The sequence below is a fragment of the Nyctibius grandis genome, chromosome 4 (genome assembly GCF_013368605.1).
Source record: "Nyctibius grandis isolate bNycGra1 chromosome 4, bNycGra1.pri, whole genome shotgun sequence".
Lineage (NCBI taxonomy): Eukaryota > Metazoa > Chordata > Aves > Nyctibiiformes > Nyctibiidae > Nyctibius > Nyctibius grandis.
In genome coordinates this window covers 41,928,168-41,954,358 of record NC_090661.1, presented here as the reverse complement: position 1 = coordinate 41,954,358, position 26,191 = coordinate 41,928,168, and the positions used below count along the sequence as shown (strand labels likewise).

Below are 26,191 nucleotides of genomic sequence, written 5' to 3'. Positions count from 1 at the left end.
GTAAACTGATGTTTTCCTGTGCTTCCTGTCAAAATAGCTGTAGTGGTATTTGTAGCAAAAGATAATTTTAGTTTATAGCCAACTTCTGTCTGATACATGGACCTAGTTAAGATTTTCGTTTCCTTTCCAATCCAGGCTTTCCAATAAAAGAACAGCAGGATCAACCTAATGCTTTTAAACTCCATTTTTTTTTTCAGTGATTGATTGCCAAACCACTGTATCTTTTGTATTTAGTGATATTTCAAATGCAAAAATTTGTATTGTTGTATTTAAAACCATGAAGTTTTATACAGTGGAACTGTAGCTGTGGCACCAGACAACATGCGCAAGATCTCAGAGCCACCTGTAGCCATTTGAACTGTGTTTTCTTTGTGCTTATAGCCTCTGTTGACAATAGATATGCAAATACTCTTTGGGTGGGCAGCATTCATTTTTCCTGGTATTCAGCACTGTGCCTAAATATGTGAATTTACTTACTAGTTCCTTGGTAGCTGATTCTTCTCGTGAAGAATGCCAGTGTGTCCCCAGTCTCATCCCTGGCTCAGTGAGATGTGATTTTTGGATGCCTGAGGCTCCCACCCGGCTGTTTGGTGACAGATGCTACCAACCATAAGCGGTTACTAGAAGTTCGTGGCTCAGTGCCCTGCTCTTCTCCTGGCCATCCTCCTGTGAAGGACAGAGGAGGAAGGGAGGAAGATGGCCCCTATCCTTGAGCCATCCCCTGGGATGGGGCCCACTGTTATTGCATGGCAACCTGAACCCAGTGTCTCTGTAGGCTTGCTGACCCATAGCATTACTTTCTGTCCTTGCCTTTCATTTTAGGGGAGAATCTCCCTCTTGGACTTGTGCTGGAGTCCTTTTATGATCCCTCCCCCTTCCCACACTGCTGCCTGAGTGACCTCTACACCTTGATACCTTGGGAAGGGCCTGATTCTCCCTTTTCCCTTTTTAAGACAGGTTGAAACCCCTTTGGTTACCAGTCCCCACCTGTGGTCATGCTGAACAATGAGCCATTTAATATTTGACTGTTCCAGAGCTTTCCATAAACCAAATAAGTTAGCCCCAAGCCCTGCCAGCCCCATGAACTCTTCCTCCTGTTTGTGTCATCCCGGCACCTTCTGATCTGGGCCTTCAGTTGGGAGAAGGAGGGTGGCTTGTCTGGACCTGCCTCTTTCCCAGTCCCTCCTGGCCCTAACTGATGCCAGCCAAGTTTCCCTCCCAGGCAGAAACACTTTCTCTGCTGTCTGGCTCATGCCACAGCACTGGGCCTCGCTGAATACTGCTCCTCAAGCTTCAGATCTGCTGGAGTTTGAGCAGCTGTGGAGACCTCATCGTAGACAATGTATGTGCTGCAGAGCTGAGATCCAGGCTGTGCTGAGGCTTGCAGCTTCATCAGTCACTAGGTCGCAGACACAGCTGAAGTTGTCCTCCAATGAGCAAGGGAAACTAAGATGGTAATCAAGATGCACCTTCACATTGCAATCAGTCTTGCCTCTCCACTCCAGTTTTACCTCTGTTGTGAGGAGGGAAAAAACCCAAAACCAACAGATTTGTTTGAGAAGCTGGGCTTGCAGACAGTGGCTGCTCACTTACAGACTTCTTTAGGATGCAGCTGCAGAAGTGGAAGTCTTCTTACATTTAGGAACACTAGGCATGACCAGAAAAATTGGAATACTGTGTATAGAAAGGGTAAATTTTGAGGAATGAGTAAAAACACTTGAACAAAAGGGAATCCTTTTAATGTAATAACTTTAAGTACAAGGAAGGAGGAGACTAGAGTAAGATTGTCTTTCAGTGAATACCCTTTGAGGTCATTTAGCTTTTCTATTGTCATTGTAAAAAAATATATTACATCTGAAGACCATAAAAATGTGAAATATTAACTAAATGATAGAGACACTTGTCCTTGATTTCTTAGTATGAAACTTTCCAAAGAATCCAGTCTGAACTTCATTCTTTCTGGATCTAAGTCAGCCAGAGTTGCATTTATTTCCTTAGCAGTGTTTTCCTTCCCAAAATGAGTGTTTATTAGAAATAGGTAACAGAAAGCAAAGTCATCCTGTGCCAAAAGATTCCTCTAAATCTGATGTGTTTTTGCTTCAGGAACTTTAGATGTACAAATATTTCTGTGGGTTTGGGAAGGGAACTAGCTGTTTCCTTTGAGGTATCAATACAAGCATTTTGGGGCTAAATCCTTGCCTCTGCTGGGACACTGGAACAGGTTTCTAAGGCCCTTATGTAATTTAGGGCTCATGCCAGCGTTGATGAATAGACTTTAAAAACTGTCAAGCTTTGTCGAAAGCCTAGCTAGGATACTGGTAAGGTTGGCACTTGAAGCCCAGATCCTGACCAGATAGAGAGACTGGGAGGCCAGGCCAGGAGAATAGCAGAAGAAATTACTAATGACACCTAAAGGAGGAAAAAGAATTTGGAAAACATCACGAATTTTGTGTTTGTGGTTTGACTGCCGCAATTATAAACCTACATCAGTTTTCACCAGGCTTTCACTGACTGTTTGACTAAGCTGGATCCTATCCTGACGTATAGGGACTGTGGTTTTCATCACTGTATTCCAGTGAATTGAGGGGGGAGAGGTAAGGAAAAGAAGACAGAAACTTAATTCTACTAATAAGAGAGAGATTTTATCATTTAAAAAAATAATGAACTTGCTCTGCACAAGGGTGACCACTTTTTGGTTCACTTGTTTTCATGGTGGGCCCTGAGCCTGCAGAAATTCAACTTTTCCCCAGAGGAGTGAGTGTGGCTAAAGATGTGAGCACTCACTCTTCTCCACAAAAGCCCTGAGCTGATAATAATGCTGCTTTTTCTTGCCCTGTGCAAGGCAAGGTTAACAGACCAGATTCGTCCTGTGGGGAGGAACATGGTCTGCAGAACCATCAGAAAGCTGGTGGCGTGGCTAGCAGACTCGTATGATTTCCCAGTAAAAGCTGCAGAACCCCCACAGTGAGGGTCTACAAAGCAAGTGTGTTTGTCTCCTTTGACACTTACTCCTAGAGGGTTTCCAGTTGTTCGTTTACTTGTTTTTTCCCTCTCTTCTCCTTCAAACTACCAGATAACCTTCCTATGATAAAGGTGACTTCCAGGCTGATGGAGATATAAAAACCACAGAAGGCAGATTTATGTAGTTACCTCACCTGTATAGTAGTGCTTCTCTTCATGTTGTTTGCTTTTGAAGAACTCATTGGAGCATGGCTGCAGTGAGGGAAGGCTGGCTAGTCAAAGCTTTTTTCACTAGGAAGAAAAAAAATATCCTCAGTACTGCAGCTGGACAGACTATGACATGTAGGAGTAGGTATCTTTCCCTGTAAGTTACCGATTCAAAACATATCTGAAAGAACAGGGCCCATGGCTGATTAACCATCTATGGGGAATGGATTGATGTTCAAGTTCAAGGGTGAATTCACATCCCAGCTGCAGCTCAGTAGTTTAGCTGTCAACAATCCCAGGAAAATGAAGCAGAAGAGATCCTCGTAGAGGACTGGAAGGTACTGGTAAAGGTATCTGAAGAAAATATTGCAGCAGCAGTGTTTCATTTCATTCACATATAAAAAGAGAGGGTTTATTTCAGCACTAGCAAAACTTGGCAATACAATTAGCTTTGCTAATATACAAGCTCTACACAAAAAAAAGAAGTATGCTTGCTGGTGAAATGTTTTGTGTCATAATCCATCATCTTTGGCTGATATCTCTATCTTGTACGGTTTTGTGACCTGATCTGATAGTCTTTGTTATAGACACCAGAAAATGCCGATGCATAAAAGAATGAACAAACCAAGTAGGAAGATCCCAATGATATGGAATTTACAGATAGAAAATGTTGCCCTTATTCAATCTATTTCATATGGTGTATATTTGTGGTCTAGAAAAAGTGTATAAATACAATTATTTGCATTCGAAACAGATAAAAACCGTATGTGTTGATTTATGGTTTAAAAAGTCTTTTGAGAGGCATATATCAGATTGAAAGCTTGGATTCTATTTTTAAATCAATTTAATGCTATGTTTACATTATAGTAAACATTTCAGAGCAGAGCTACTGAGGTCATTCATGTATAAGGTGCCAAATTTGGCACCTTATACAAGGTGTTGCAGTTACTCTCCATGTTAGAGATGCAGTAAGAACCGATAAAACTTTGCTATTGTAGCTGACTGTACAACTAGTCCTAGTTCATTTCAGGGAGTAAATTAAACATCTCAGTTAAGTCAAGTCCATCACAAAAAAATTATTTGAGTTGACCTGTGTAATTTTACTTCCCCAAATGAAGTAGGAGTAATCCCATTATTTGTTAAAACTAAATCTTCAATGTAATTTCAAAAGGTTTAAAGGTCTATATATAGAAGGAAGACATTGTAACTTTATCTGAGGGAGGGAGAAAAGTAGGGGGATGGTTTTAGCTATAGGAAACACTGTGGAGAATAGTATTCATATCAGGTCATTACTACTAAATCCAAACCAAAACCTCCCAGCAAATATGGACAGAATGCATACCAATTCTCGTTAAGGAAAGCTACACACCTCTCCGGCACTTCATTTTCATTCAGGTTAATTTTCATCCATTTATTTACACAAGTAAGAATTTGGAGCAGTAAATAATAGTTACATTGCATGTCCATGCTGAGGTGCTAAAAAGCAATTTTCTTCAGAAGAATTATGTGTATTATATACCCCTTGAATTGCCAAAAATAGGAATGCACACGTATGAGATGGGAAGACTGAAGTAGGGCTCTGGACTGATAGTCCTGAGGCTTTTGGGGACGTGTCTGGTTTCGCAGGATAAAGATCACTCCTCCACTGCCAAACCAAGAAAGCCAACCTATGCAATTATGAGAAGGAGCTGGGATAAGTTCAATATAACATTTTAAAAAACGTAAAAATTTGGTCCTGCTTGGTTTTCAGAAGGAGAAAGAAACCGGAAGTTAAAGGGAAAGCATTGCAAAGTTTATAATTAGAATTTCAAAGTCTTGTGGGAATTGAACTACCTAAGCGTTTATAATTTTAGATGAAAAATTATGATGCATTGGTAGATTAAATATGGAGATTTTTGGATGCCTTTGAAGGAGGGCATGCATGTCTCAGTGACATGTGACCACATTAAGGAGCAGAATAGCAGAATATGTCTGAATGTTGCTGAAAATGACTGAGATTTCTACAGGGAGCAGGGTCACTAAACCATTTCCAAACAAAACAGAAGTGGGTCAAATCATCTACTGCTTCACTGCAAGAAAATTATTAACATTCTCTGATCTCTGAAGTTATAGAGAAATCATTGCCACTGTGGCTAACTTTTCCATAACACTGGAACACTGACCAAGCCTGGCTTTCTATGAGCCAGAGCCATCTGTCAGCAATGAGTAACAACTGAGGAGTCATCCAACCGAAGAGAGCGAGTCAGTCTCTCCAGTGACTGTCAGTAAACAAGGGATAGGAGGTTGTTTTGGCCCAATACCTTTTATTTCAGATCTGAAGAACTTACTTAGTTGTGATAATTTTGAAGTTAGCTCCTGTGTAGCTACCTCTAAACCTTTTACTTTTAGGATTGCTTCAGTCAACACACTTGACTAACCATTAAGCAATTCGATTTTGGACTGTATCCTTTAAGTGAAAAGATAAATGCTACACTTTTTTAACTCTAGTCATGGAGCTTTGTACGCATAGCAGTGTTGGCTCTGTAACTGTGAATGATAGCAGCGTTCCTATTTATTAGCTGAAGCACTGATGTGCTTTGGAAAAAGCTGCTATTTTACATTCCATTCAGATTGATGTAAACACCATCAATCTTAGCAAAATTTTCTTCTAACATGGGAAATACTGATTTGTATCAGACAGTGTTACACTAGTAAGGGCATTTCAATCAAGTAGTGGTTGCCACAGGTTTCTTTTGCTCATTCTGCTTGTTTCCCTTTTATTGTTACTTTTTCTTTTTAAAAGTGTCTAATTCTGAAAAACAAAGGCACTAAATTCATCATAAATTCACAAAATATTCACCTAAATATTCTAAACCCCTTCAAATTAAAACAAGCAAGTGAAAGGTCATTGTTTCAAACTGTGAATTAATTATTAAGTGACAAGTGTATGCAACCATCTGTAAGACTCATCTGTACTTCCTGAAAGACAGATGTGCCCATTTTCCACAGCTGAAGACCAGCCTGCTTATTTTCTTCCTGAGAGCAAATACAGCACCAGAAACTCAGCCTTCCTCTGCTCTTACTTACCTAAGCGGGAAGGTTGAGCCCAGTGAAGAATCGCGAGTCCTGAGACGGATGCTGGAGCTGCTGTGCCGGAGGCCGGCACTGCTGTCGGCGCTGCCCCCCCGCCAGTCAGCTCTGCCTGAGGTTTATTAACACAGAAGAGGCTAGAAAAGTTCCAAAACTCCCTGGTCCTTCATGCAGCCACTTAAAATATTTACTAGCACCATGAGTGCTGCTGGTACTATTTTATTTAAGAGACTCGCTGAGCCAGGCATAACCTCTTCTTTAAGCACAGGCCTTTGAAGGGACCTTTGAGGCTGTGTGAAGGGCACAGTGACTGGCTATACATTGAGTAAGCTTGCCAAACAGGCTTACTTCTAACGTCGTTTGCTTCTAGATGAACTATGCAGACTTCTTGTACAACCTTCTACGTTCCTAATTCCACAAGAAGTGTTTAGGAAAAAGGGCCACATAACAAAAACCAGCATGTCATAACTCAGGTTGTGTCAGAAAGGAAGAAACAAGATGAGTATGCTGTTAGAGAGTGGTAAATCTGAGATTTTAATGGTGACAGAGAGCTTTAGGACTACTAGTACAACAAAACCAGTTTGGAGAGGAAAGAGAAGAATGTTTGAATTACTAAAATAGTATTTATTCATTTTTTAAAAAAACCAAAGCCTAAATTGACCAGTGCATGCTCACACAACAGACCTGAAGATCCAGTTATAAAGCTGGGCACAAATGAAACCTGTCTCCAGAGGCAGGGTGAAGACTGCCAATTAAGTTTTTGAACAGAGCCATCAAAGTAACTTCTGATATCTTTACAGAGCTTACTGAAACAGCAAATTCTGTAAGCTGTGATTTAAGAGTGCTCCTGGTTTAAATGAGCAGGGTCCATCGTATCACAGGCTGCCACACGGACAAAAAGCTGTCAGCAGGTTTTTTTCAGAAGCTGGTTGTCAGCTGCAAGGTTAAAACTCTTTGCATAGGAAGGACAGCTTTCTTGGGGCTGGATTATTTCAAGCTCCTGGGATGAACTCCCAGAGGAAGCAATAAACACCTTAAATGTAATTTTCTTTTCCAAATGCATTTTGACCTTGTTTTTACTGACAAATACAATATATATAGGGAATTAGAATAACAAACTGCGTTTGACACAGCGAGTCCTTGCTGATTGAACTATGGGAGAGTGCTCACATACAACAACTATAATTATCACCATAATAAATATATTTATTGACTTGGCAAAGTTAGAAGTTTATAGTAGTATTGTGGAGTAGTTTACAACACTCAGCTGAGATAATTAAATAATGTTATGCCTTTTTGATAACATGGTCTAGATTATGCATATTTTTATTGTGATACTTTTAAGGAATAGATCAACTGCATTTCTTGTATAGATGTTCTGAAAAGAAACCTAGCTGGGGAAAAAATATTGCCTTTAGAGCCAAACTAACATTCAACATTGAAGAAAAGTGCAAAAAACACTGCTGAAAAATTTACAGTGAGCCAGCAATTCTTACGATCTCACAGTTTGTTAATAAACCCACAATAAGAAGTGTCTTCTTTTCACTTTTTGAGTATGCCAGGCCTCATTTTGAAGACACATTATTGCCTCACCAGCAGCAGTGCTGTTTCCAGAGGGGACATTCCTAGATGCAGAGCCCTAAATCCGTAAATAGTGTTACCTTCTCTCAATTCCCGTACGCACTCTCCAGTTATTGTTACTGGCTAAACTTAATTATATCATGAGATTCTTTGAACTACTAAAACACCCCTACCTAGTGCAATTGTTAAAAAAGTGTATTTTAAATATGTGCTTGTAAAACAGTTACGAGCTGTTCTGTATGACTTGGTTTCTTCCCAAACGTAACAGTCCAAAACAGTTACAATAAAAAGTGCAGAATAAAATTATTAAAGATTTTCACTGTTTTACAGTTTGAAACTGTGACTGCGTAGGCAAGCAGTTTCCTCTTAAGAGAAAAGTTACTGTATCAGAAACTTATACTGGAGGTAACTTCAACTACATCTTTGGACCATGAAGCAAAGACCGAGCAAATATAAGTACAAGTATAATGACTTTGGTAAAATAAAAGGGTAAGAACTAGAAGTAGTATTCTCTTGCACTAAGGCTGTTTGTCTGTGGTCCTAATAGGCAGTTTTGTCCTTTTCAATTTTGTTAAATAAAGACAGTCTGGCTTTCAAGAATACATCTCCTAAAGACAGGCTTGACCTTTTCTTCAAGCTAGTACTTTGTTTACTGTAACAAAAACTGTGTATAAGAACTTCCAAATGCCATGCTTTTCAGACAGCTCTGTCATATACCATAGGTAATACTGCATTTAAAATGTAATAATGTGAAACTGACTCCCACCAAAAATATTGCAGGTTTTAAGGTTTATTTCTGAAATGTTGATATACACTGTATTAATTACAGATTTTTTTTTTAAAGTTATCATATTAATGAAACGGGTTTAAGTTTTAATATAATGACAAAATTATAGATATGAAGATATCTGAATGCTGTAACAATTCTTTGTTGTCACATTGCTGTCCAGGTAACGGTGTTTCAGTCTTATTTCTGGCCGAGTTGGGACAGCTGAACATGAAGAGACAGAAAACCATTAGGTTGCTAATCTTATTCTTTCAGTCAAACTACTGTTCAGTTTGTACAGCAAACATTTCTGTCCTATAAGCTTTTGTTGTTTCTGACAAGCAAAAGTATGCTGGTAATAGAATATTTAATGCATACTCTCACAGGAGAGGATCTGAGCTTCACATCTTAAGATCTGAATAAATTTCAGAGGTAAAGATGCAGCACACACAGGCATGTCAACAAGTTAATTAAGCTCACTGACGAGTTATAAGCTGGTAAGTATGATTTATCTCCTTCAAGTGCAACAAGAATAAATTTAGTTCTTTAAAATGTAGTGTTGAATAACAATTTATTCTCATCTTAGTAGGAAGTAAAACCACAGGTGGTGACAGCTCCTGAAGGGCTATTATTTGCTGACCGCTGTGAGTAATTTTTATTTTGCATTTGTATTGGAATGAGGCATGGAGAAGTAATGGCAATGATAATGTTTTTAACACCATAAAAAGACTGACTTTAGTATAGGTATGGACAACCTCAAGCTCCCACTAGGCCAGTGTTTATAAAGAGCAAAATTTAGGACAAAAGTTTCAAGATCATAGCTGAAGAGCAGTTTTTAACTTGTAAAAGTCACTAGAACAGCCTAGAAAGACATTCTATTTGTAGAAAGTTCCAAGAACTGAGTATTTTTTTTTAATTAGGATTTATGTTAAGGCAATTATTATGAACTTGTTCACCTGCACTACCTGTGAACTCACATTGACTATACAGGCCTTGAAAAGTTAATTAAAAATAATGATGCCAAACCCCCATTTCAATCAAGGGAAAACAGATAACAAGAACTTGTATTCATCTTTCAATTTTTTTTTTAAATCCATGGAGAGATGTAAAGGTAAATAAGTAAAAACACAATTATAGAAGTGATAAATATTACAGAGGTTATCAAAGGTACCTACCTGTTTTATAAACTGTGTAGCATTAAAAAGTTCACTGCAGCCATACAGGACATGTTTGCCTTGTTTACCCTAAAAAAAGACAAGACAGGAAGAAATCAAGGGTGTGTTTAACAGAGTAGCAGAAGTGGCTTAAAATAACTGTATATAAAAAAAAAAAATCTTGATGATGTTTAAGTTCTACACTTTTGGCTGGAAAAAGAACAGTTGTTCTGTCAGAGAAAAAAACCTGTAATTAAATTGAGGTGGAAAATGAGAGACCAAAGGCAGAAAGCAAGCAGAAAAAATGGGGCATTTTACACATTTAAACTCACTAGAAAGCTAAGTTCTTTGGTGTATCCATGACTGGCGTGGGGAAGGGAACAACCTTACTGGAGCAAACCCTACCCCCTAAAATAATTGGGCACTGCTCTAAGAATAGTAACAACGTATTTACTGTTTCTGTCATGTTAGAACCTGAAAACTTCTGTCTGTGCTCCATTTCTATACAATGATGATGACGTTAAAAGCAGCATTTTTTTTGTAAAGGGATTCTGAAACAAAATGTTATGTCTATTTCAATCGGATGTATAATAAACCTAGTTTGCAGTGAATGGTTTGATAGTATTTGCTTGATAGTAAAAAGGCTGCCAAAGTGCTATGTTAGCATTTTGGAAGTGAAAATTAGTTTATTTCCAATGTTGGGCTAATAATCCCACAGTTCCTCAGAGTTCAAGCATAGGCTTGAGAAAGCTGTTTCATTGCTAAATTATTTTGCATTTTTCCCATATTAGTTAGGTAAGACTTATAATAGGAACATAAACCTTGACAAAATGATTTTATTTCACATATATTACCATTTGTGCCATTTCAGCATAAAGTAACAGAAGCAGATTCTACCAGTCCTTAGCTGGTGGTCATACGCTAATTGGGGAGATGGCAATCCTGGTTCAAGTCCTCATCTTTATTAATTTTGAATGGTTTATGGTAATAAACTGTTCTTGTCACTGAGCAAGATCTTGAGTTTGCATTTTCCTGCGTTTCAGGCCAGTTTTTAAAATCTTGATGCCCGAACAGGTCTGGTTTTGATCTCAACTGATATTTTGGCAGATTCTGCTTTCAGTAGTATGACTGAATAACATTTGTTTCTGTCTAGTACCAACAAAAAGTCTTAAATGATACAAATAATTGTGAAATGGGACTGCTGTCTTTCAGGCAGCTCTAAAATACACATTCATGTACACTTCCAGTCTGTCATATATATTCTTCTGAAAGTATAATTTTAAATAAAAGCGACATGTTTTACAAGTTAATTACTTAGTTCATTCAAACAAAGAGATATATCTCCAAATAATTATTGGAGCCAAGTACAAACTGTTTAACATTAAAAAACCAAATTAAACTCAGTACTCTTCAAAGTCCAGTATTATTTAATGACTGAAAAACTATGCTGGATTTAATTTTTTTGTGATAAATGACAATGTCTAGCACAGGTAGATTGGAACAGATTATCAAGCAGTACCTTTCTAATAATCTAAAAAAGGAAATTAAAGCATGTTAAAAATTAACATGCTAAATTCTTTTGTACAAAACAGTATGCTAGCCTCCTCTTAGAGGCTCCCTATGGATTGCAATTTTGATGACCCATTTTCAGCATGTTGAACTGAACTTGACCAATACATCTATTTTAAGGCACAATTTGCCTTTCTGACATTATAAATATTTGCTTTTTGATGATGTGAGACAGTCCATTCTAGCACAGAACCACAAATAATTGGATTTGAGGGTTCCTCTTAGTTCTCCTACAAAAAACCCCAGAACGTCAAATCTGAATGAACATTGCTTCCTGTTTCAGAAAGTTTTCAAATACTTTCTCTGTGCTTTCAGAGGCAAACTGGCAAAACAGATAGTGCTTAGAAAAATAAAGCAGTGAATAAAATCTTTGTGGTATCTGCTTGCAAGAACAGAGCTGTTGATTTTTCTCTTTTTTTATTCTAGAGGAAGACTGATTGACTATTAGAATAATTAATAAGCTACATCTGTTGAAACAACAGATGCTGGAAGCGTACCACATGGAAAAGCAAATTTTATTGGATAAGCCTGTAAGAGTCACCTGGGAGAGGCAGAATTAAGGAATTAAGGCTTTCATTAACCTTTCTTGTTTTTTCAAGAGCAAATGACTAAGCGGAATAAAGATGAGGGAGTCTTCCCCCCTTGGGAGGTCATCTCCCACTGACCAAGTACGCAGTCTGATTGGCGACACACACAGCACCCTTCAGCTGTGACAACGGATGATGAAGAAACCTCTGTCCACAGGTTCCAGAAGAAGAAAAACTACGTCCAACTTCTGACTCTCCTTAAGACACATTACCATTCCTGTAGTTTTCAGTTCCTTCCGTCCTCTCCACCATCTGTTTACCAAATTACCTCCTGTTGGCTCTCTTACTCCTCGGGAACTTCAGCTTCCTGCCACTTTGTATGAAGTGCCGAATGTTTAACTTGTCATCATACAAATGCTCTGTATATACACATACATACATACATGCACACACAGCAAACCTCAGCTCTGTCAGTAGGCAGCTACATATCAGAGAAGTGCATTAGCCTCTAGGGGATTCAGAGTTTTATTTTAGTAGGAAGTAACAAAATATACATCACAAATAGACCTCTTGCTGGGCATCTTTTTAATTGATATGGCACGTGAAGTGGCTTTGGCTAAACCAAGGAGCAAGCCAGAAGTTTGACAATGCACTCTGCTACAGGCAGATGCCTCACTTATAATTAGTTACCAAGAATAGTGGTAAGTGCTAACCTGAGCCTAAATAATTTCTTTAACTTACACTCCTCTTCCTCTCCTTTCCCCTATCCAGACCAGCTCTGTTCCAAAACAGCTGCCTGTCAGAGGGAGAAAATAACCCAGCACATACATGCTGACTTCACGTTCTTCAAGATTTACCTGGACATAAAACTCTCATGTGCTTGTTTTGTGGAAGAAGTGTTTTTCCAGTGACTAATGCTCCACATTTATTCTTCTGTGTGAAAAGCCTCAAACCAGTCCACCATGGGACAGGACAATCGTACCATGAACAAGGTTAAGATCAGGAAAGAAGAATGGTATGCTGCTGCTCTTGAATAATTTATTACCTACTTCAAAATTTTATCAAGGTTGCTTTTGTATTTTTTTTATTCCTGCAAAGTGCTTGAATGCCACCCTTGGCCCCCAAGAACTGTAATCATGTAGTTACTATTCTCCATCCACTGATTTTTGGTATACATGTGTTCTGCTAGGCTGGCCAGCTGGAACCACAGAAATTAGATCTGTTACACCAGCATTACACGGTTGGTTACGTATTTTTTCCTTTGTGCATGTGACGCCTCTTACAATTTCTACACAGAATGAAATGATGCAGCATACAGCGAATGAGCTATCATTAACTCATTAGCGAAAAGTTGTAAGTGCGGGTAAATAATAAATGCGCAGATATTGATGCCAACCTGATCTTTGCTTTGACAGACAGAGTAGCATTTGCATTATGTTGGCTTCTGAAACAACAGACATTACGCTCAGGTAAGACTGTTGTAAAATAAGATATTGTTATCTGTGGGCCTTCTTTTGAACCGACTTCATATTGCTAAGTCACGTACGAAAAAGTACTGTAGTATTTCGTTTGCGAGATTTATGAAAAATAAGAATTCTGAGCAGTTCCTTACTTTCAAGGCTATGATAAGCTACAGCTGCTTTATTTAACAACAGCAAATGAAAACTAGTAACAGGACTCTCAAACAATATGAACAACCAAACTGACAGCATTATGTATCGCTACACAAGACAGGTTAATTCAGTTAGCTACATCTGCTAAGAGTTTTCTACCACTTTAGTGTATATGAAGACAAAATAAAACAGAATGCAGTTTATTTACCCAATTCAAAAGTGCAACACAAGCAAAAATACCAGAAACAGTAACTCTTTGTTGGTCTGAATTAATAATCCACATTTTTCTACTGATTTCTTAAACACTTTTTTCCCAGACTCTATAAAATAAGGATGTTAAGGCTAATTTCATAGACTTAATCTTCTAAATACTAAATGTTACAGAAAACCTGCTAAAACTGGTTTCTATCAGTCAGTTATAGACTACAACCGACAGAAGTGCACATACCTTTATGTAGTCAACAAGATTTTGATATTCAATGTAGTTGCCTCCTCCAACTACAAACACTATTGCCTAAAAGGCAACACACACATAATCAGAGTATGCATTCAAATTCTTAAAATTTCATTAGTAAAATATATACCAAATCATTAAACCTACAGCAAAAATCATCCTAACCACACTGCAGTCTAATAAGAACTGGATACAGAACCACTAGCTTCCTATCTGAAAGAAGATAATAGAAGAGTTTTAGTAGGATGCAGAATAGCAAGCTGAGAGCTTTTATCATGTCACTATCTTCTACTAAGAAATATTTGAAACATAGGCAGTTTCAACATGTTACTTTTTTGTGTGGAGATGTCTCCAGTGTGCACAGGAACAGTTAAAATATTTCCATGGATGCTTAAGAATTAATTTGGGACACAAGTAAAATACTTCTGTTATAAAGGAATACACTCTTTCATTATTTTTCTCCCTCCCACTTACTACTGGTAATACTCTATAATATCACAGGTAAAGGCCATCAGTATTTTCTGGGCTATGTTTAAAAGAGAACAATTAATAAACAGAAAAAGGAGACTTAATAGTTGCATCATTTTTGTTAACATTCACTATCCAAAATTGTTTGACTACACTATACAAGTTTTATATAGCCCTATGTTACTACTGACATTTTTGCTATGTCCACCTGCTAGCCACATATATGGTACCACATGGTATTTCTTTTGTTCACGAGCACAATTAGGACGTTTCAAGGGAACTCTGAGACATTGGTATATTGCCAAGGCAAAGATTTTGCCTATGAAACCTGGTAGAAAGATCAGATTAAGTAAGACTTTTATTATTTGCAAATATTTACGTTGAAAAATACTGACAGTTACTGGCATTTGTATAAAATGACAACATTTGTTGTTTTGCTTTTTTTGTTTTGCAGATACTCTTTAAAATACTGTCACTTAAATCAGTGGCCAACACTGCTCTTTAAGGCCGGACAAAGGACTAAATCTAGAGACCATTCTAAAGATCTGGTATAAAACTGGGGATTTTAAATTGCTGAGTATCCAATTACGATACTAAAAAATCCCTGTAATTACCTCCAGAAGAATTTTCTAGATTTTTTTTTCACCAGTATTAGTTAATGCTTATGTAGTCCTTTGAAGATGAAAAGACTTCTTCAGAATAACAGCTAATTACAATTAATACTAGATGTAATTAGTCTAAGTGGTTTCTGCAAACAAGACCTCTTGTGTTCTTAATCACAATCATCAAAAATGACTGGTACTTCAGGATTTATTTTTTTTCAATACATGAACACTGAAAAATAATTTCTACATGACTTACCTCCTGGAATGGATTTTTGTTTCTTGGAACTGAGCTATAAAAAGAAAAACAAACAAACTACAACTTAAATTTTATTAGACATGAAGATAAATATGCAAAATAAACATCTTGTACACATCATGTTTATGGAAGACAAAGATATAAAATAGAACAATAATTACCCTTCTGCATTCATTCTGCAAGTATTTTGTTTAAATGATTTGTTATGGAAAATCATTCATTCTACAGGAATGAATACACAAATAAATAGGAGTTTTACTTCATCAGTTTTAAGGCTGCTATTTGAATCATAAGCTTTCTGACAACACTTCTTTCAGAGCTTAAAACCTCTAACTGTAGTGCTGCTAGCTAGCAGCAAATATGACGAGTAAAAAAATTTAATCCGGTCAGCACAGCTCATGTTACTTACAAATCCTGACTGCTGGAAGCTTAACTAAGCCAGCCAGTTTGCAGTGCCTGCATATATATACTTATTGATGCTTCAAAACCTACTATAGGCAGCAGGGATGTGTTCTGCTGTCAGGTGTCACAGCAACATTAGGTTTAAAATGATTTAAGGAAGAAGAGGTAAGTTACAGTTTGGGTGGTACAGACTCTTCCTCTCCTTTTGAATAGAGTCCTAGCCACAGGGAGGTGGCAGGGAGAGGGGGAGAAACCTCTTTTCCTGCATCACCTGGCACCTTCAGGAGGAAGGGGAAAAGCAAAGAGAAAGCTCTGCAGGGTCAGTCTGCTCTCCTGCCCTTTGCTCACACACTGCCACTAGCTTCCTGCCCTGTAGTGGCCTGCAGCCCCAGGTAGTCACATACTTCTTATGTTCTCACACAGATGAAAAGCACTGCATGTTTTCCCTTCAACTCACCTTGTCCCTTATTTCAAGAAGTTTTCTCTGAGTGACCAAACAACAATTGACTCAACGGAGATTCCAGTGTATCAGAAAAACAGGTTTTAAGAGGGAATGGCTGTCTCTGATGATAGCTTGTTTTGTTCTGTCATGAATACTACACAGTCCCCATAAGTAGAACTGTTAGCCCAATTCTCTCATCGTTTGAATATACGACAAATCTGCACACATTTGGTGTCATCCTTTCAGAGGGCAAGGCCTGTTTATACCTGACATAGCCTTTACACAGGGTATAAAGATACCGTTTTGCTAACATTGAATTACAGTAATGCAGTTCCTACTCTATTTAAAAAATAATAGGTAGAAATGCCAGTATTTCTTCAAACAGGAGTAGGTTAGGAAAAAAAATTAGTCCTTTTTAATATAATTCCATTAATTATATTATTTGATACTGTTATTTTAAACTAGTAACATTTTGTCAAGCCAGATAACCTAATTTTTTTATCATCTACAAAAGTATTTGAAGGCAGAATTAGATAAACCCCTATATGGCTATAATAAAGTTTTGTGGTCATGCTCAAATATGATTTAAGGAAGTTAACTTGAGTTTATATAAACAAACCCCAAACCAGAAATTAATTAAGTTTTTCCCTATGATGATTATTATAGCTACACAGAGTGGCACATTTATGAACTGCTGTAAATGCATATACTTACTTTGTTTAAAGCAACATAAGAAATCCATGGAATGGGTAAAAATGCACATTTACATGAGAAAAACCCTTTGGCTTTAATAAAGCAAATCTTTGCACTTTTGCACAAAATCCTCCAAAAATGCTACAAAAGCATAACACAGCAATGAAAGTTGCAAATAAAATGAAACATAAAATACTGGCATTCTTTTTTTCTTTGATGCTTTCAAAAATCTGCTTATCTTTGCAATTATATAGTCTGTAATACATATATATTGAATATAATGAAACATATATATTCCCTGAAATTTGTTTCCTGTTAGTACTTATGCTGTAGGAAATACACTTTCCATGATTCAAAACAGAGGAAGCAGGGACAGATTTTAATGCAAATAACTAAAATCAAGTTTGGACCTACTTTACCCATATTTGTCCTGCAATAAACCCCTGGAATGAAATGAGCTGATTGTTTTCCCATAGCTCAGATGAAAAGTATTTTTAGAAGGTATGTTAAAATTAAGTATCTTCTCTGTTTCTAGGATACTAGAGGTGAGATTATCAGCCATAGTTATTGGTCAAAGATATAAAACAAAAGATCAAGTTTACAAACTTCTAGTGTAATTCCTCTTCCTCCCTTTTATTGGCAAAATAAACTATATTGAACTCTCCCTTCATACGCACATGAATATAAAAAGTGCACCTGCCTATACTAGAGCAACAGTCAATTTTTAATGATTTTTTTGCAAAGTTATTAAATTACTAAAGAAGGGTTGTATTCAAATTAAAACTGTTTAAAAAGTGATCAAGAAATTTTGGTGCACTATCCAATGACTTTTTAATTTAACAGCGAAAAACCACAAAGTTTCAAAGAAACTAAGCAGTACAACTGTAAAGAAGTCTAACATTTATTACTGCTAAACATTAGTACACACTCCTGTGACTGAACTGATGTACATGTTAGCAGCATGTTCAGTTACTGGAACAAAGATTTTTTTTTTTTGCGGTGTTATAAAAATTTATCTGGTTTATCCAAGTTCCCATTGTAAACTCATTCAACCCCGACTGTCTTGACTTAGAATGAACGATTAAAATTAATTACTTGTAGTCAGCAAGTAAAATAAAACCGGATTTCTTCAGTTAGCCTTTTCATAGGGTAGAAGGAAAGAAGCAAAACTCAGAGTAAACTCACCTGTCACTGCCTCGTAGCATCTTAGGGTCAAAATAGCGGTAGTCATCTGTCTCCTATTTAAAAAGTATGTTTTTATCTCAAAAGATCGGAATTTTGGCTTATGAATTTCTGCTTGTATCTATTACGTTAAGCATCATTCAAACCAATGTCATTTCCCATTTAGCAGTCACATAATTCAAAATTAATTGTGGTGTCCACTAATATTTATAGTATTTGTACATAACTGAACCAGTACAGAATAAACACCAGTGAGAGAGCTATGAAGGGTGCTATTGAGCTTTTTGGTTTTGGTTCATCTAAAAATGACTATTACACACTTTCCAAAAAATACATTGGTTGCACAATAAACCCCAACAGTAAGGCAGTATGCAGAAAGAAAAATTAAGGTGTTACCAGCTTAAGAGGAACACCACATGGTTAGTTATAAATGCTGAAATTTTCCAGGTTACAAGAATCTGCTATTGATTTAATATTATAAAACAAAACACTTCTATGGCAATGAATGCTAAATACAAGATAGATCAAAATCTGCTACTGTTATGTAACTTACCCCTTTTCATTTCATGATTTATGACTACTATTAAACAAAATTAAGCTCTTGAAGAAGAAATGAGTTCCACAAGAATTTGAAAAGTCTGACTGTCTAAACTATACAAAAAACTTTTTTCTTCACACAAAACACTGAAGCACTTCCAATATTTTTATTGGCAACTAGCAGGATTTTTGCCAATTATTACAGATGAAAAACAAAACTTCTTAGTAACTCCTTCTGACAACTACTTGGCTTTCTTCTGTTTCTATACTACATTTTCACCCAGGTACTGTGAAGTTTAGTTTGAGGATAAACTGCATGCAGGACTACAGTTGATTTCACCTGGGTGCTTACATGCAAGATCTCTGTGTTTTAATGATTCTGCAGAGCAGAAATAATTCTTGAGTAGCAGACAGATTATCTGGGGAATTTATTAGAGCTCACAAAGCATAACTATCTCTAATACTACGAAATATTTAGTATACATGTGGTGGTTACACACACAGAAAAGAAATCTACTTGATATTAAGGACTTTTATGTAATTACATGAAATTAGTCTCTTATCCTCAAGTTTGGCTTTTTAAAAAAATTAATTTAGATCTAATTTCACACTGAACCTCTGTAAAATGCTTTTACATACTCCACCAGGATTTTCAACTGCATTTGTAACATCTACCAGCATTCGTGATTTTGGCAGACTCAGACATAAAGGTGGTATAGCAACTTTGAAGTAATGAGAGAGCTGGGAATGGATAAATATTGCTAGACTAAAACTGAGAGGCATTTGAGAAACCTTTAATATGTATAAAGAGATGCAGCTTCCCTGCTTGTTAGAAAGAATTACAGATTAATTTCAGTACTAAAATCAGAGTTAAAAAAAATATTACAAACATTTCCTCCTCAACGTATTACTGCTGCTTTTTCGCTGTGGGCTTGTATAAGTAGACACACAAAAAGTGGTAAAGTGATAGAAATGTGACAGAAAGGGGTTCTTCAAATACATTGCAGGTAAAACCAACACTAGAGGCAATGTAGGCCCACTGATGAATGAGGTGGGGGCCCTGGAGAGAGAGGATAAAAAGAAGGCGGAGTTACTGAATGCCTTCTTTGCCTCCGTCTATACTGTTGGAGGCTGTCCTGAGGAGCCCCGGACCCCTGAGGCCTCAGAAGAAGTCAGGATAGAGGAGGAATCTGTCTTGGTTGAGGAGGGCTGGGTCAGGGACCAATTAAGCAACCTGGACGTCCATAAATCCATGGGCCCTGATGGGATGCACCCGCGGGTGCTGAGGGAGCTGGCGGAAGTCATTGCTAGGCCACTCTCCATCATCTTTGCTAAGTCGTGGGCAACGGGAGAGGTGCCTGAGGACTGGAGGAAAGCAAATGTCACTCCAGTCTTCAAAAAGGGCAAGAAGGAGGACCCGGGTAACTATAGACTGGTCAGCCTCACCTCCATCCCTGGAAAGGTGATGGAGCAACTTGTTCTTGGTGCTGTCTCTAGGCACATCAAGGATAGGGGGATCATTAGGGGCACTCAGCATGGCTTCACCAACGGGAAGTCATGCTCAACCAACTTGATAGCCTTTTATGAGGATGTTACCCGGTGGATAGATGATGGTAAAGCTGTGGATGTGGTCTATCTCGATTTCAGTAAAGCGTTTGACACGGTCTCCCACAGCATCCTCGCAGCTAAACTGGGGAAGTGTGGTCTGGATGTGAGGTGGATTGTGAACTGGCTGAAGGAAAGAAGCCAGAGAGTAGTGGTCAATGGGACAGAGTCCAGTTGGAGGGCTGTGTCTAGTGGAGTCCTTCAAGGGTCGGTACTGGGACCAGTTCTATTCAATATATTCATTAATGACTTGGATGAGGGAATAGAGTGCACTGTCAGCAAGTTTGCTGATGACACCAAACTGGGAGGAGTGGCTGATGCGCCGGAAGGCTGCGCAGCCATTCAGAGAGACCTGGACAGGCTGGAGAGTTGGGCGGGGAGAAATTTAATGAAATATAACAAGGGCAAGTGTAGAGTCCTGCATCTGGGCAAGAACAACCCCATGTACCAGTACAAGTTGGGGGCAGAGCTGTTGGAGACCAGCGTAGGGGAAAGGGACGTGGGGGTCCTAGTGGACAACACGATGACCATGAGCCAGCAGTGTGCCCTTGTGGCCAAGAAGGCCAATGGCATCCTGGGGTGTATTAGAAGGGGTGTGGTCAGCAGGTCGAGAGAGGTTCTCCTCCCCCTCTACTCTGCCCTGGTGAGGCCGCATCTGGAGTATTGTGTCCAGTTCTGGGCCCCTCAGTTCAAGAAGGACAGGGAACTGCTACAGAGAGTCCAGCGCAGAGCCACGAAGATGATTAAGGGAGTGGAACATCTCCCTTATGAGGAGAGGCTGAGGGAGCTGGGTCTCTTTAGCTTGGAGAAGAGGAGACTGAGGGGTGACCTCATTAATGTTTATAAATATGTAAAGGGCAAGTGTCAAGAGGATGGAGCCAGGTTCTTCTCAGTGACATCCCTTGACAGGACAAGGGGCAATGGGTGCAAGCTGGAACACAGGAGGTTCCACTTAAATTTGAGGAAAAACTTCTTTACGGTGAGGGTAACTGAACACTGGAACAGGCTGCCCAGAGAGGTTGTGGAGTCTCCTTCTCTGGAGACATTCAAAACCCGCCTGGACGCGTTCCTGTGTGATATGATCTAGGCAATCCTGCCCCGGCAGGGGGATTGGACTAGATGATCTTTCGAGGTCCCTTCCAATCCCTAACATTCTGTGATTCTGTGATTCCGTGTGAAGATGAACAGAGGCCACAGTGGTGTATTTCTACACATTGTCCTTTTCCAGATACAATTTCACTTCTGTTGATGGTACAGCAAGTCTAAACATACTCCACAATGACTCTCTGGCTTGCTGCTGTTAGCTGAAACTTACTCAAAAAGTTTCTGTCAATTTTCCTGCAGGTTAGAAGCATAATTCTTTAGGGTTTGCCTCGTATCCTATGACTTGAAAAGTAGGAGTCCCTGTTTTGGGCCATGAATTCCAGTCTCTGACAGTGAAACATGAAGCTGCTGTCTGACTGACTGGCTCAATCGCTGCTTTTTCAAGGGAAAATATCAATGTTTTCTCCAAATTATCAAAGTGATCGTGGCTGTTTTCTACTAAGGAAATGTGACAACATCAAGTCAGCAAAAAAAAACCAAACGACTTGTAAACTTTTCCAAAGAAGTTCCTAAACTTGTAGCCTGAGGAAGCTAGTGTTTATTTAAAAAAAAAATTGTTTCATTTTTTATTCAATTGTAAGTTATCTGTAGTTTTTAAACTTCAACTTTCTGTATTAAGTGTTCTGAGTGACCTCTACTGGTTGACTAGATAAAATCAGCCCTGTACATCTTTTCCAAGTCTTGCAAATAGGGACAACAATCCACTGCCACTGAAAACAGTATCAATTTCTTTGTTCCTTAACAGAAAGCAAATTTTCTACTAACAATCATGACATATATCACCTATGAAGTACAGTTTAAGAAAAGACAGGATTACTTGCACATTGATAGTTTTCATATTTTACCATTATTTTTCTCCCTTTACATATAGTTAATACATGAAAGTGAAAGTGGACTAAGAAGAAGGTTTTAAATCTACTAACCAGTGTGAGATATTACAATTGTATCTCTCTGATGCTGATGTCACTAAACCAGGAAGACTGATACTATGTGGCAAACATATTAAAGCTTTCTAAATGACTTTTAACAGGTGATTTTTTCAGAACAAGCTTGTGCACAGGATGGTCGTATGTAAGAGTTCTGAAGGAACAAAATACACAGCAAGAAAAACATACTGCTTTGACTATACACTATGTATAAAAAGACTTAGGGCTATTTTTAGCTGTAAATTCTAGCAAATGTTTTGACTAACTAGCTAACATTTAAGTATTTCAGAAGTTTGTAACTTATGTAAGTCTGAGTAAATTTTCACAGAAACAAGGGGAAAAGAGGACTTTTCTGACACAAAACTAACTCTCCTTGCAAACTGAAAGACTGCATGAGCACTGAAATATTTTCCTCTAAATAGCAAAGATTTAAAGATGTGGTAAACAAAATTTTCTCTAACATACCTCTCCGTAACTACTTTACTGCTGAAACTGCACTTTTTAAAAAAAAAATCACCTTGATGCAAAGAAAATTTCAGCCCACAGTTTAACTTTTAGAAATTTAGGAGCAACGGAAAGTCAGCATAGCACAAGAGTAATAGATGCTCAGAATAGGGAAAAACCTCAAAAACACTAGTTCCAATAAGACAGAATAAATTGTTATTGTTTAGAAACGATTTTTATGCAAAAAAATCTTAGAAATAGTTATGAAAATAGTTCTATTGAGAAACAGCATGATTATACTTAACTGCATTATCATGAAAAAAATAGCCATGGCATATTACATATCACAGCCTCAAGATTTCATTTGTTTCACCTCTTTCCATGTGAAGGCAGTTATACTCACAGGGTTTGACTTCATCTCCATAAGATTGTCCAATATACGTGTGACTGGTAGATTCTGTAAAACATAATGTGAAATTAATGGAATACTGAAATGCTTACTAAGAATTATTCACAGGCACCCTGTTATTTATGGAATAGCTTGCAGAGCATTTGAAATACTACTTTGACCAATTTTCTTCTTATATTTTGTAAAGGTTGAGCATTTTTATCATCACCTAAATTACCTTTCTGTACAGAAAATGCAAACATCTGAGGAGCATCTAGCTAGGGGACGAACAGAAAGTGCAAAAAACGTGTGAAGATAGGAACAGAGTTGTATTTAGGTATTACCAATATATGCAGACATGTGATAACATATGAATTCTTATTAAAAACATACTTTGCAGTTTAAGGCAAGAATTTTAAAGCTGAAGATAAGAATTAAGGGTGTGATTATAAACAAGAACTAATGTTGTCAAAGAAATGGGTAAAAAAAAGCAAACTTGGCAACAAATGTTTGGATGAACTGGAAAGGAATAAACTGAGGTGAGATTCAAGATGACTTTTCCTTATTTAAGATGGGAAATGTTATCTTGGACAAAAGATCTGAACAGTCAAACCACTTTAGTTATAATAAACTGAGGGAGAGTTTACATAGCAACGGAATTGGCAATGTCTCTTGTTGACAGAGTATATCAAAAAAGGACATTCCAAAGGCTGATCTACAAATAACACGGAAAAACACTTAGTAAAAAAACAATGTAAATCCCCGAATGACTGAATGAGAAATAAAAAGTTAACTTTAACAGAAATACCACAGATCTACATCAGACTTAAAAATATGAGGAAGAACAGCATTTTATTTGGCTATCCCAAAATACCTGGAGAAGGAATTAAAAGCCAGGAAAAAAATATCCTGAAAACATCAGCACTGTGGCTTCTTACACACTCAGAACCCAAAATGAAGCAAGCCATTTTATCAAGAATAATACTAATTTTTTAAAGCCACACATGTTAAAAGAAATGACAAAATGCTTAATACAAGAAGAATAGGAAGTCTTACTTAGAATATAATTATTATCTATTGTTACAAGTAACAGTTTATCTGAAGATCTCTCTATAAAATATAACACACAGGCAAGCTGCATATTTAAAAGTTTCCTCAACTATATTTCATGACATAGCACTGATCTTTAACTGTGCAATGCAACTTATCATATCTAGTCACAGTGAAATTCCCACAGAATTAATTTCAGACACAATTTTTTAACACTTTCATGTGATAGCTGATACTTTTCATGCATAAATTATGTGTATAACAGGATGACTAAACAGACAACAGCTATGATAAGATTAACTATGCCAAAAAGACGCACATTTAATTAGAGGTAAGATTTCATCTTATTTAGTTCTGATATACTGTATTTCTAACTTAAATTCTGGTTCTTCCACTAAGAATTATAATACGATGAATGATCTTTTTCTTAGAAATCTTGATGTCAAAATATTACAAAATTAAGATTTTTAACTGTAAATATTTATTTATTGCCATCTGATGAAAGCGCATATTGGAGAAAATAATGCTTCCTCTACAGGGAAGCAGGTTTCTGGGAACCACAATTCAAAATTTAAGCTACAATGAGTTATAGAACCAGTGTCTATTTTTTGTTTTTTGTTCTCTTTTGAGGGGTGTACATTGAAATTTGTATGCAAGCTATGCTCAGAAATATTTTCTGAAGTGAATATTTGAAGGTGGCCATGTCATTATAAACACACTTTGATTTTCAAGCACATTTCAAGATTATGGTTGCTGTACATTACTTATGTGGGAAAACTAGAAATGCTTGAATTGTAACTGAACAGAGGATGAACACTTTCAGCCTTCCAGTCACTCTGGAATAGGCGCATTGAATACATGCTCTTCTAAGTACAGACATGGAGGGGTTTTTTTTGTTTATGAAGGTCTAGTCTATTTTGAGTATTCCACAGCTGCTCTTTTTATAATGCTGAAATCAGTCTTAATTGCACATACTGGAATCTAATTCCTTACAAAGAAAATTTGAAAATTATTCATTACTTGTCTAAAAACTGGAACTTACAAAGTCATAGATCTATCCACCAGCAGAGGCTGATGTTTGTTTTTTTACTGTACAACTAATTTTATTAATATGACAGGTACTGAAAGTTGTTTTTCTAAATGTTCACAATGCTCATGTGGTAAGACTTTTTTTTAATTGGTTTTTAAACTTACTTGTTGCTTCAGTACCAAGTTCTTCACTCCTTCCATTACAAACTGCGATCCTGTATTCATAACACGTGAAAACAGACTGAAAAACAAAACGAAGGTGATGTGTAAGACCTTTTTTTAATGTGCATTCTTAAGCTTTATGCTGACATCCAATTCCCATTGAAGTTGATGGGACTTAAATTCCAAGTAATTCAATTTGTCATGAAATATACTCTCAAACCACATGGCAATCAAGCATATGGGAATACACCTATAATCTAGCAGTTAGATCCTCACCTATCAATAGGAGTCTTGAGTTCTAGTCTTTAATCCATTGAACAGTTTATTTTACAGCTTCAGTAATGCAAGGATTTGAGTGCTCCTTTCAAGTGGGTGTCCTTATCACCAGAGTTAACAGAGATGCCCAGGGTCTCCAACCAACCAAACAGTAATTTTTCCAAGTGAGACAGCACTGGAATTCTCTCTAACCATACTGCGCCACAGTTTCCTTATGACAGTGACAGTGCATTCCTGAAAGTAAAGTTGGTAATGAGGATTCAAATCCTCTCAAGCATGGAAAGACCCAAGTCCCATATCCTGTATCCTGCATGGGATATATATGCCCTTAGCACAGTCATTTTCTTTTTATGTCTTGAAATAAATAACCACACCTTTCAACAAGCTGACAGACATCCAGTCCAGGACATCCTAATGAAAAAGCAGTGTGTTCTTGCATCCCTAACAGTCTCCAAGTCCTGGACAGAACCAGTTTTGAATACTCAGGGCTGTTTTTATCTTCTGCCATTGACTAAATAAGGCTCAAAATGATGGCTATCATAGATCCATTTCCTGGTGCCAAATTCTTCTCCTATGAGAGTACATTTAATGTGCAGGTGCAGATATTACTATATTAAGTTACTCTGTGGATTTAGTCACAGATCCTTTTACTTTCCTGTGTGTCAATCCTATGCACTGTTAAGGGGAGATGAGTGCTTGTAATTGCCTGTAACTTAAAACT

The 26,191-nt window shown here is 37.5% G+C and overlaps 1 protein-coding gene across 1 annotated transcript in view; it reads right to left on the bottom strand.

Annotated features, from left to right (window-relative positions):
- Window positions 1-8,588: 8,588 nt before the first annotated feature.
- The window catches only part of SCFD1 (sec1 family domain containing 1), a 55,961-nt gene continuing 38,358 nt past the window's right edge, over window positions 8,589-26,191 (bottom strand). The window contains exons 19-25 of the mRNA XM_068397890.1: window positions 25,198-25,273; window positions 22,969-23,022; window positions 17,953-18,005; window positions 15,231-15,264; window positions 13,896-13,961; window positions 9,760-9,828; window positions 8,589-8,809 (exon numbers count right to left, since the gene is read on the bottom strand). Coding sequence (XP_068253991.1) covers window positions 8,786-8,809; window positions 9,760-9,828; window positions 13,896-13,961; window positions 15,231-15,264; window positions 17,953-18,005; window positions 22,969-23,022; window positions 25,198-25,273 — 376 coding nt within the window. The 3' untranslated portion in view covers window positions 8,589-8,785. The remainder of the gene's footprint in view (window positions 8,810-9,759; window positions 9,829-13,895; window positions 13,962-15,230; window positions 15,265-17,952; window positions 18,006-22,968; window positions 23,023-25,197; window positions 25,274-26,191) is intronic.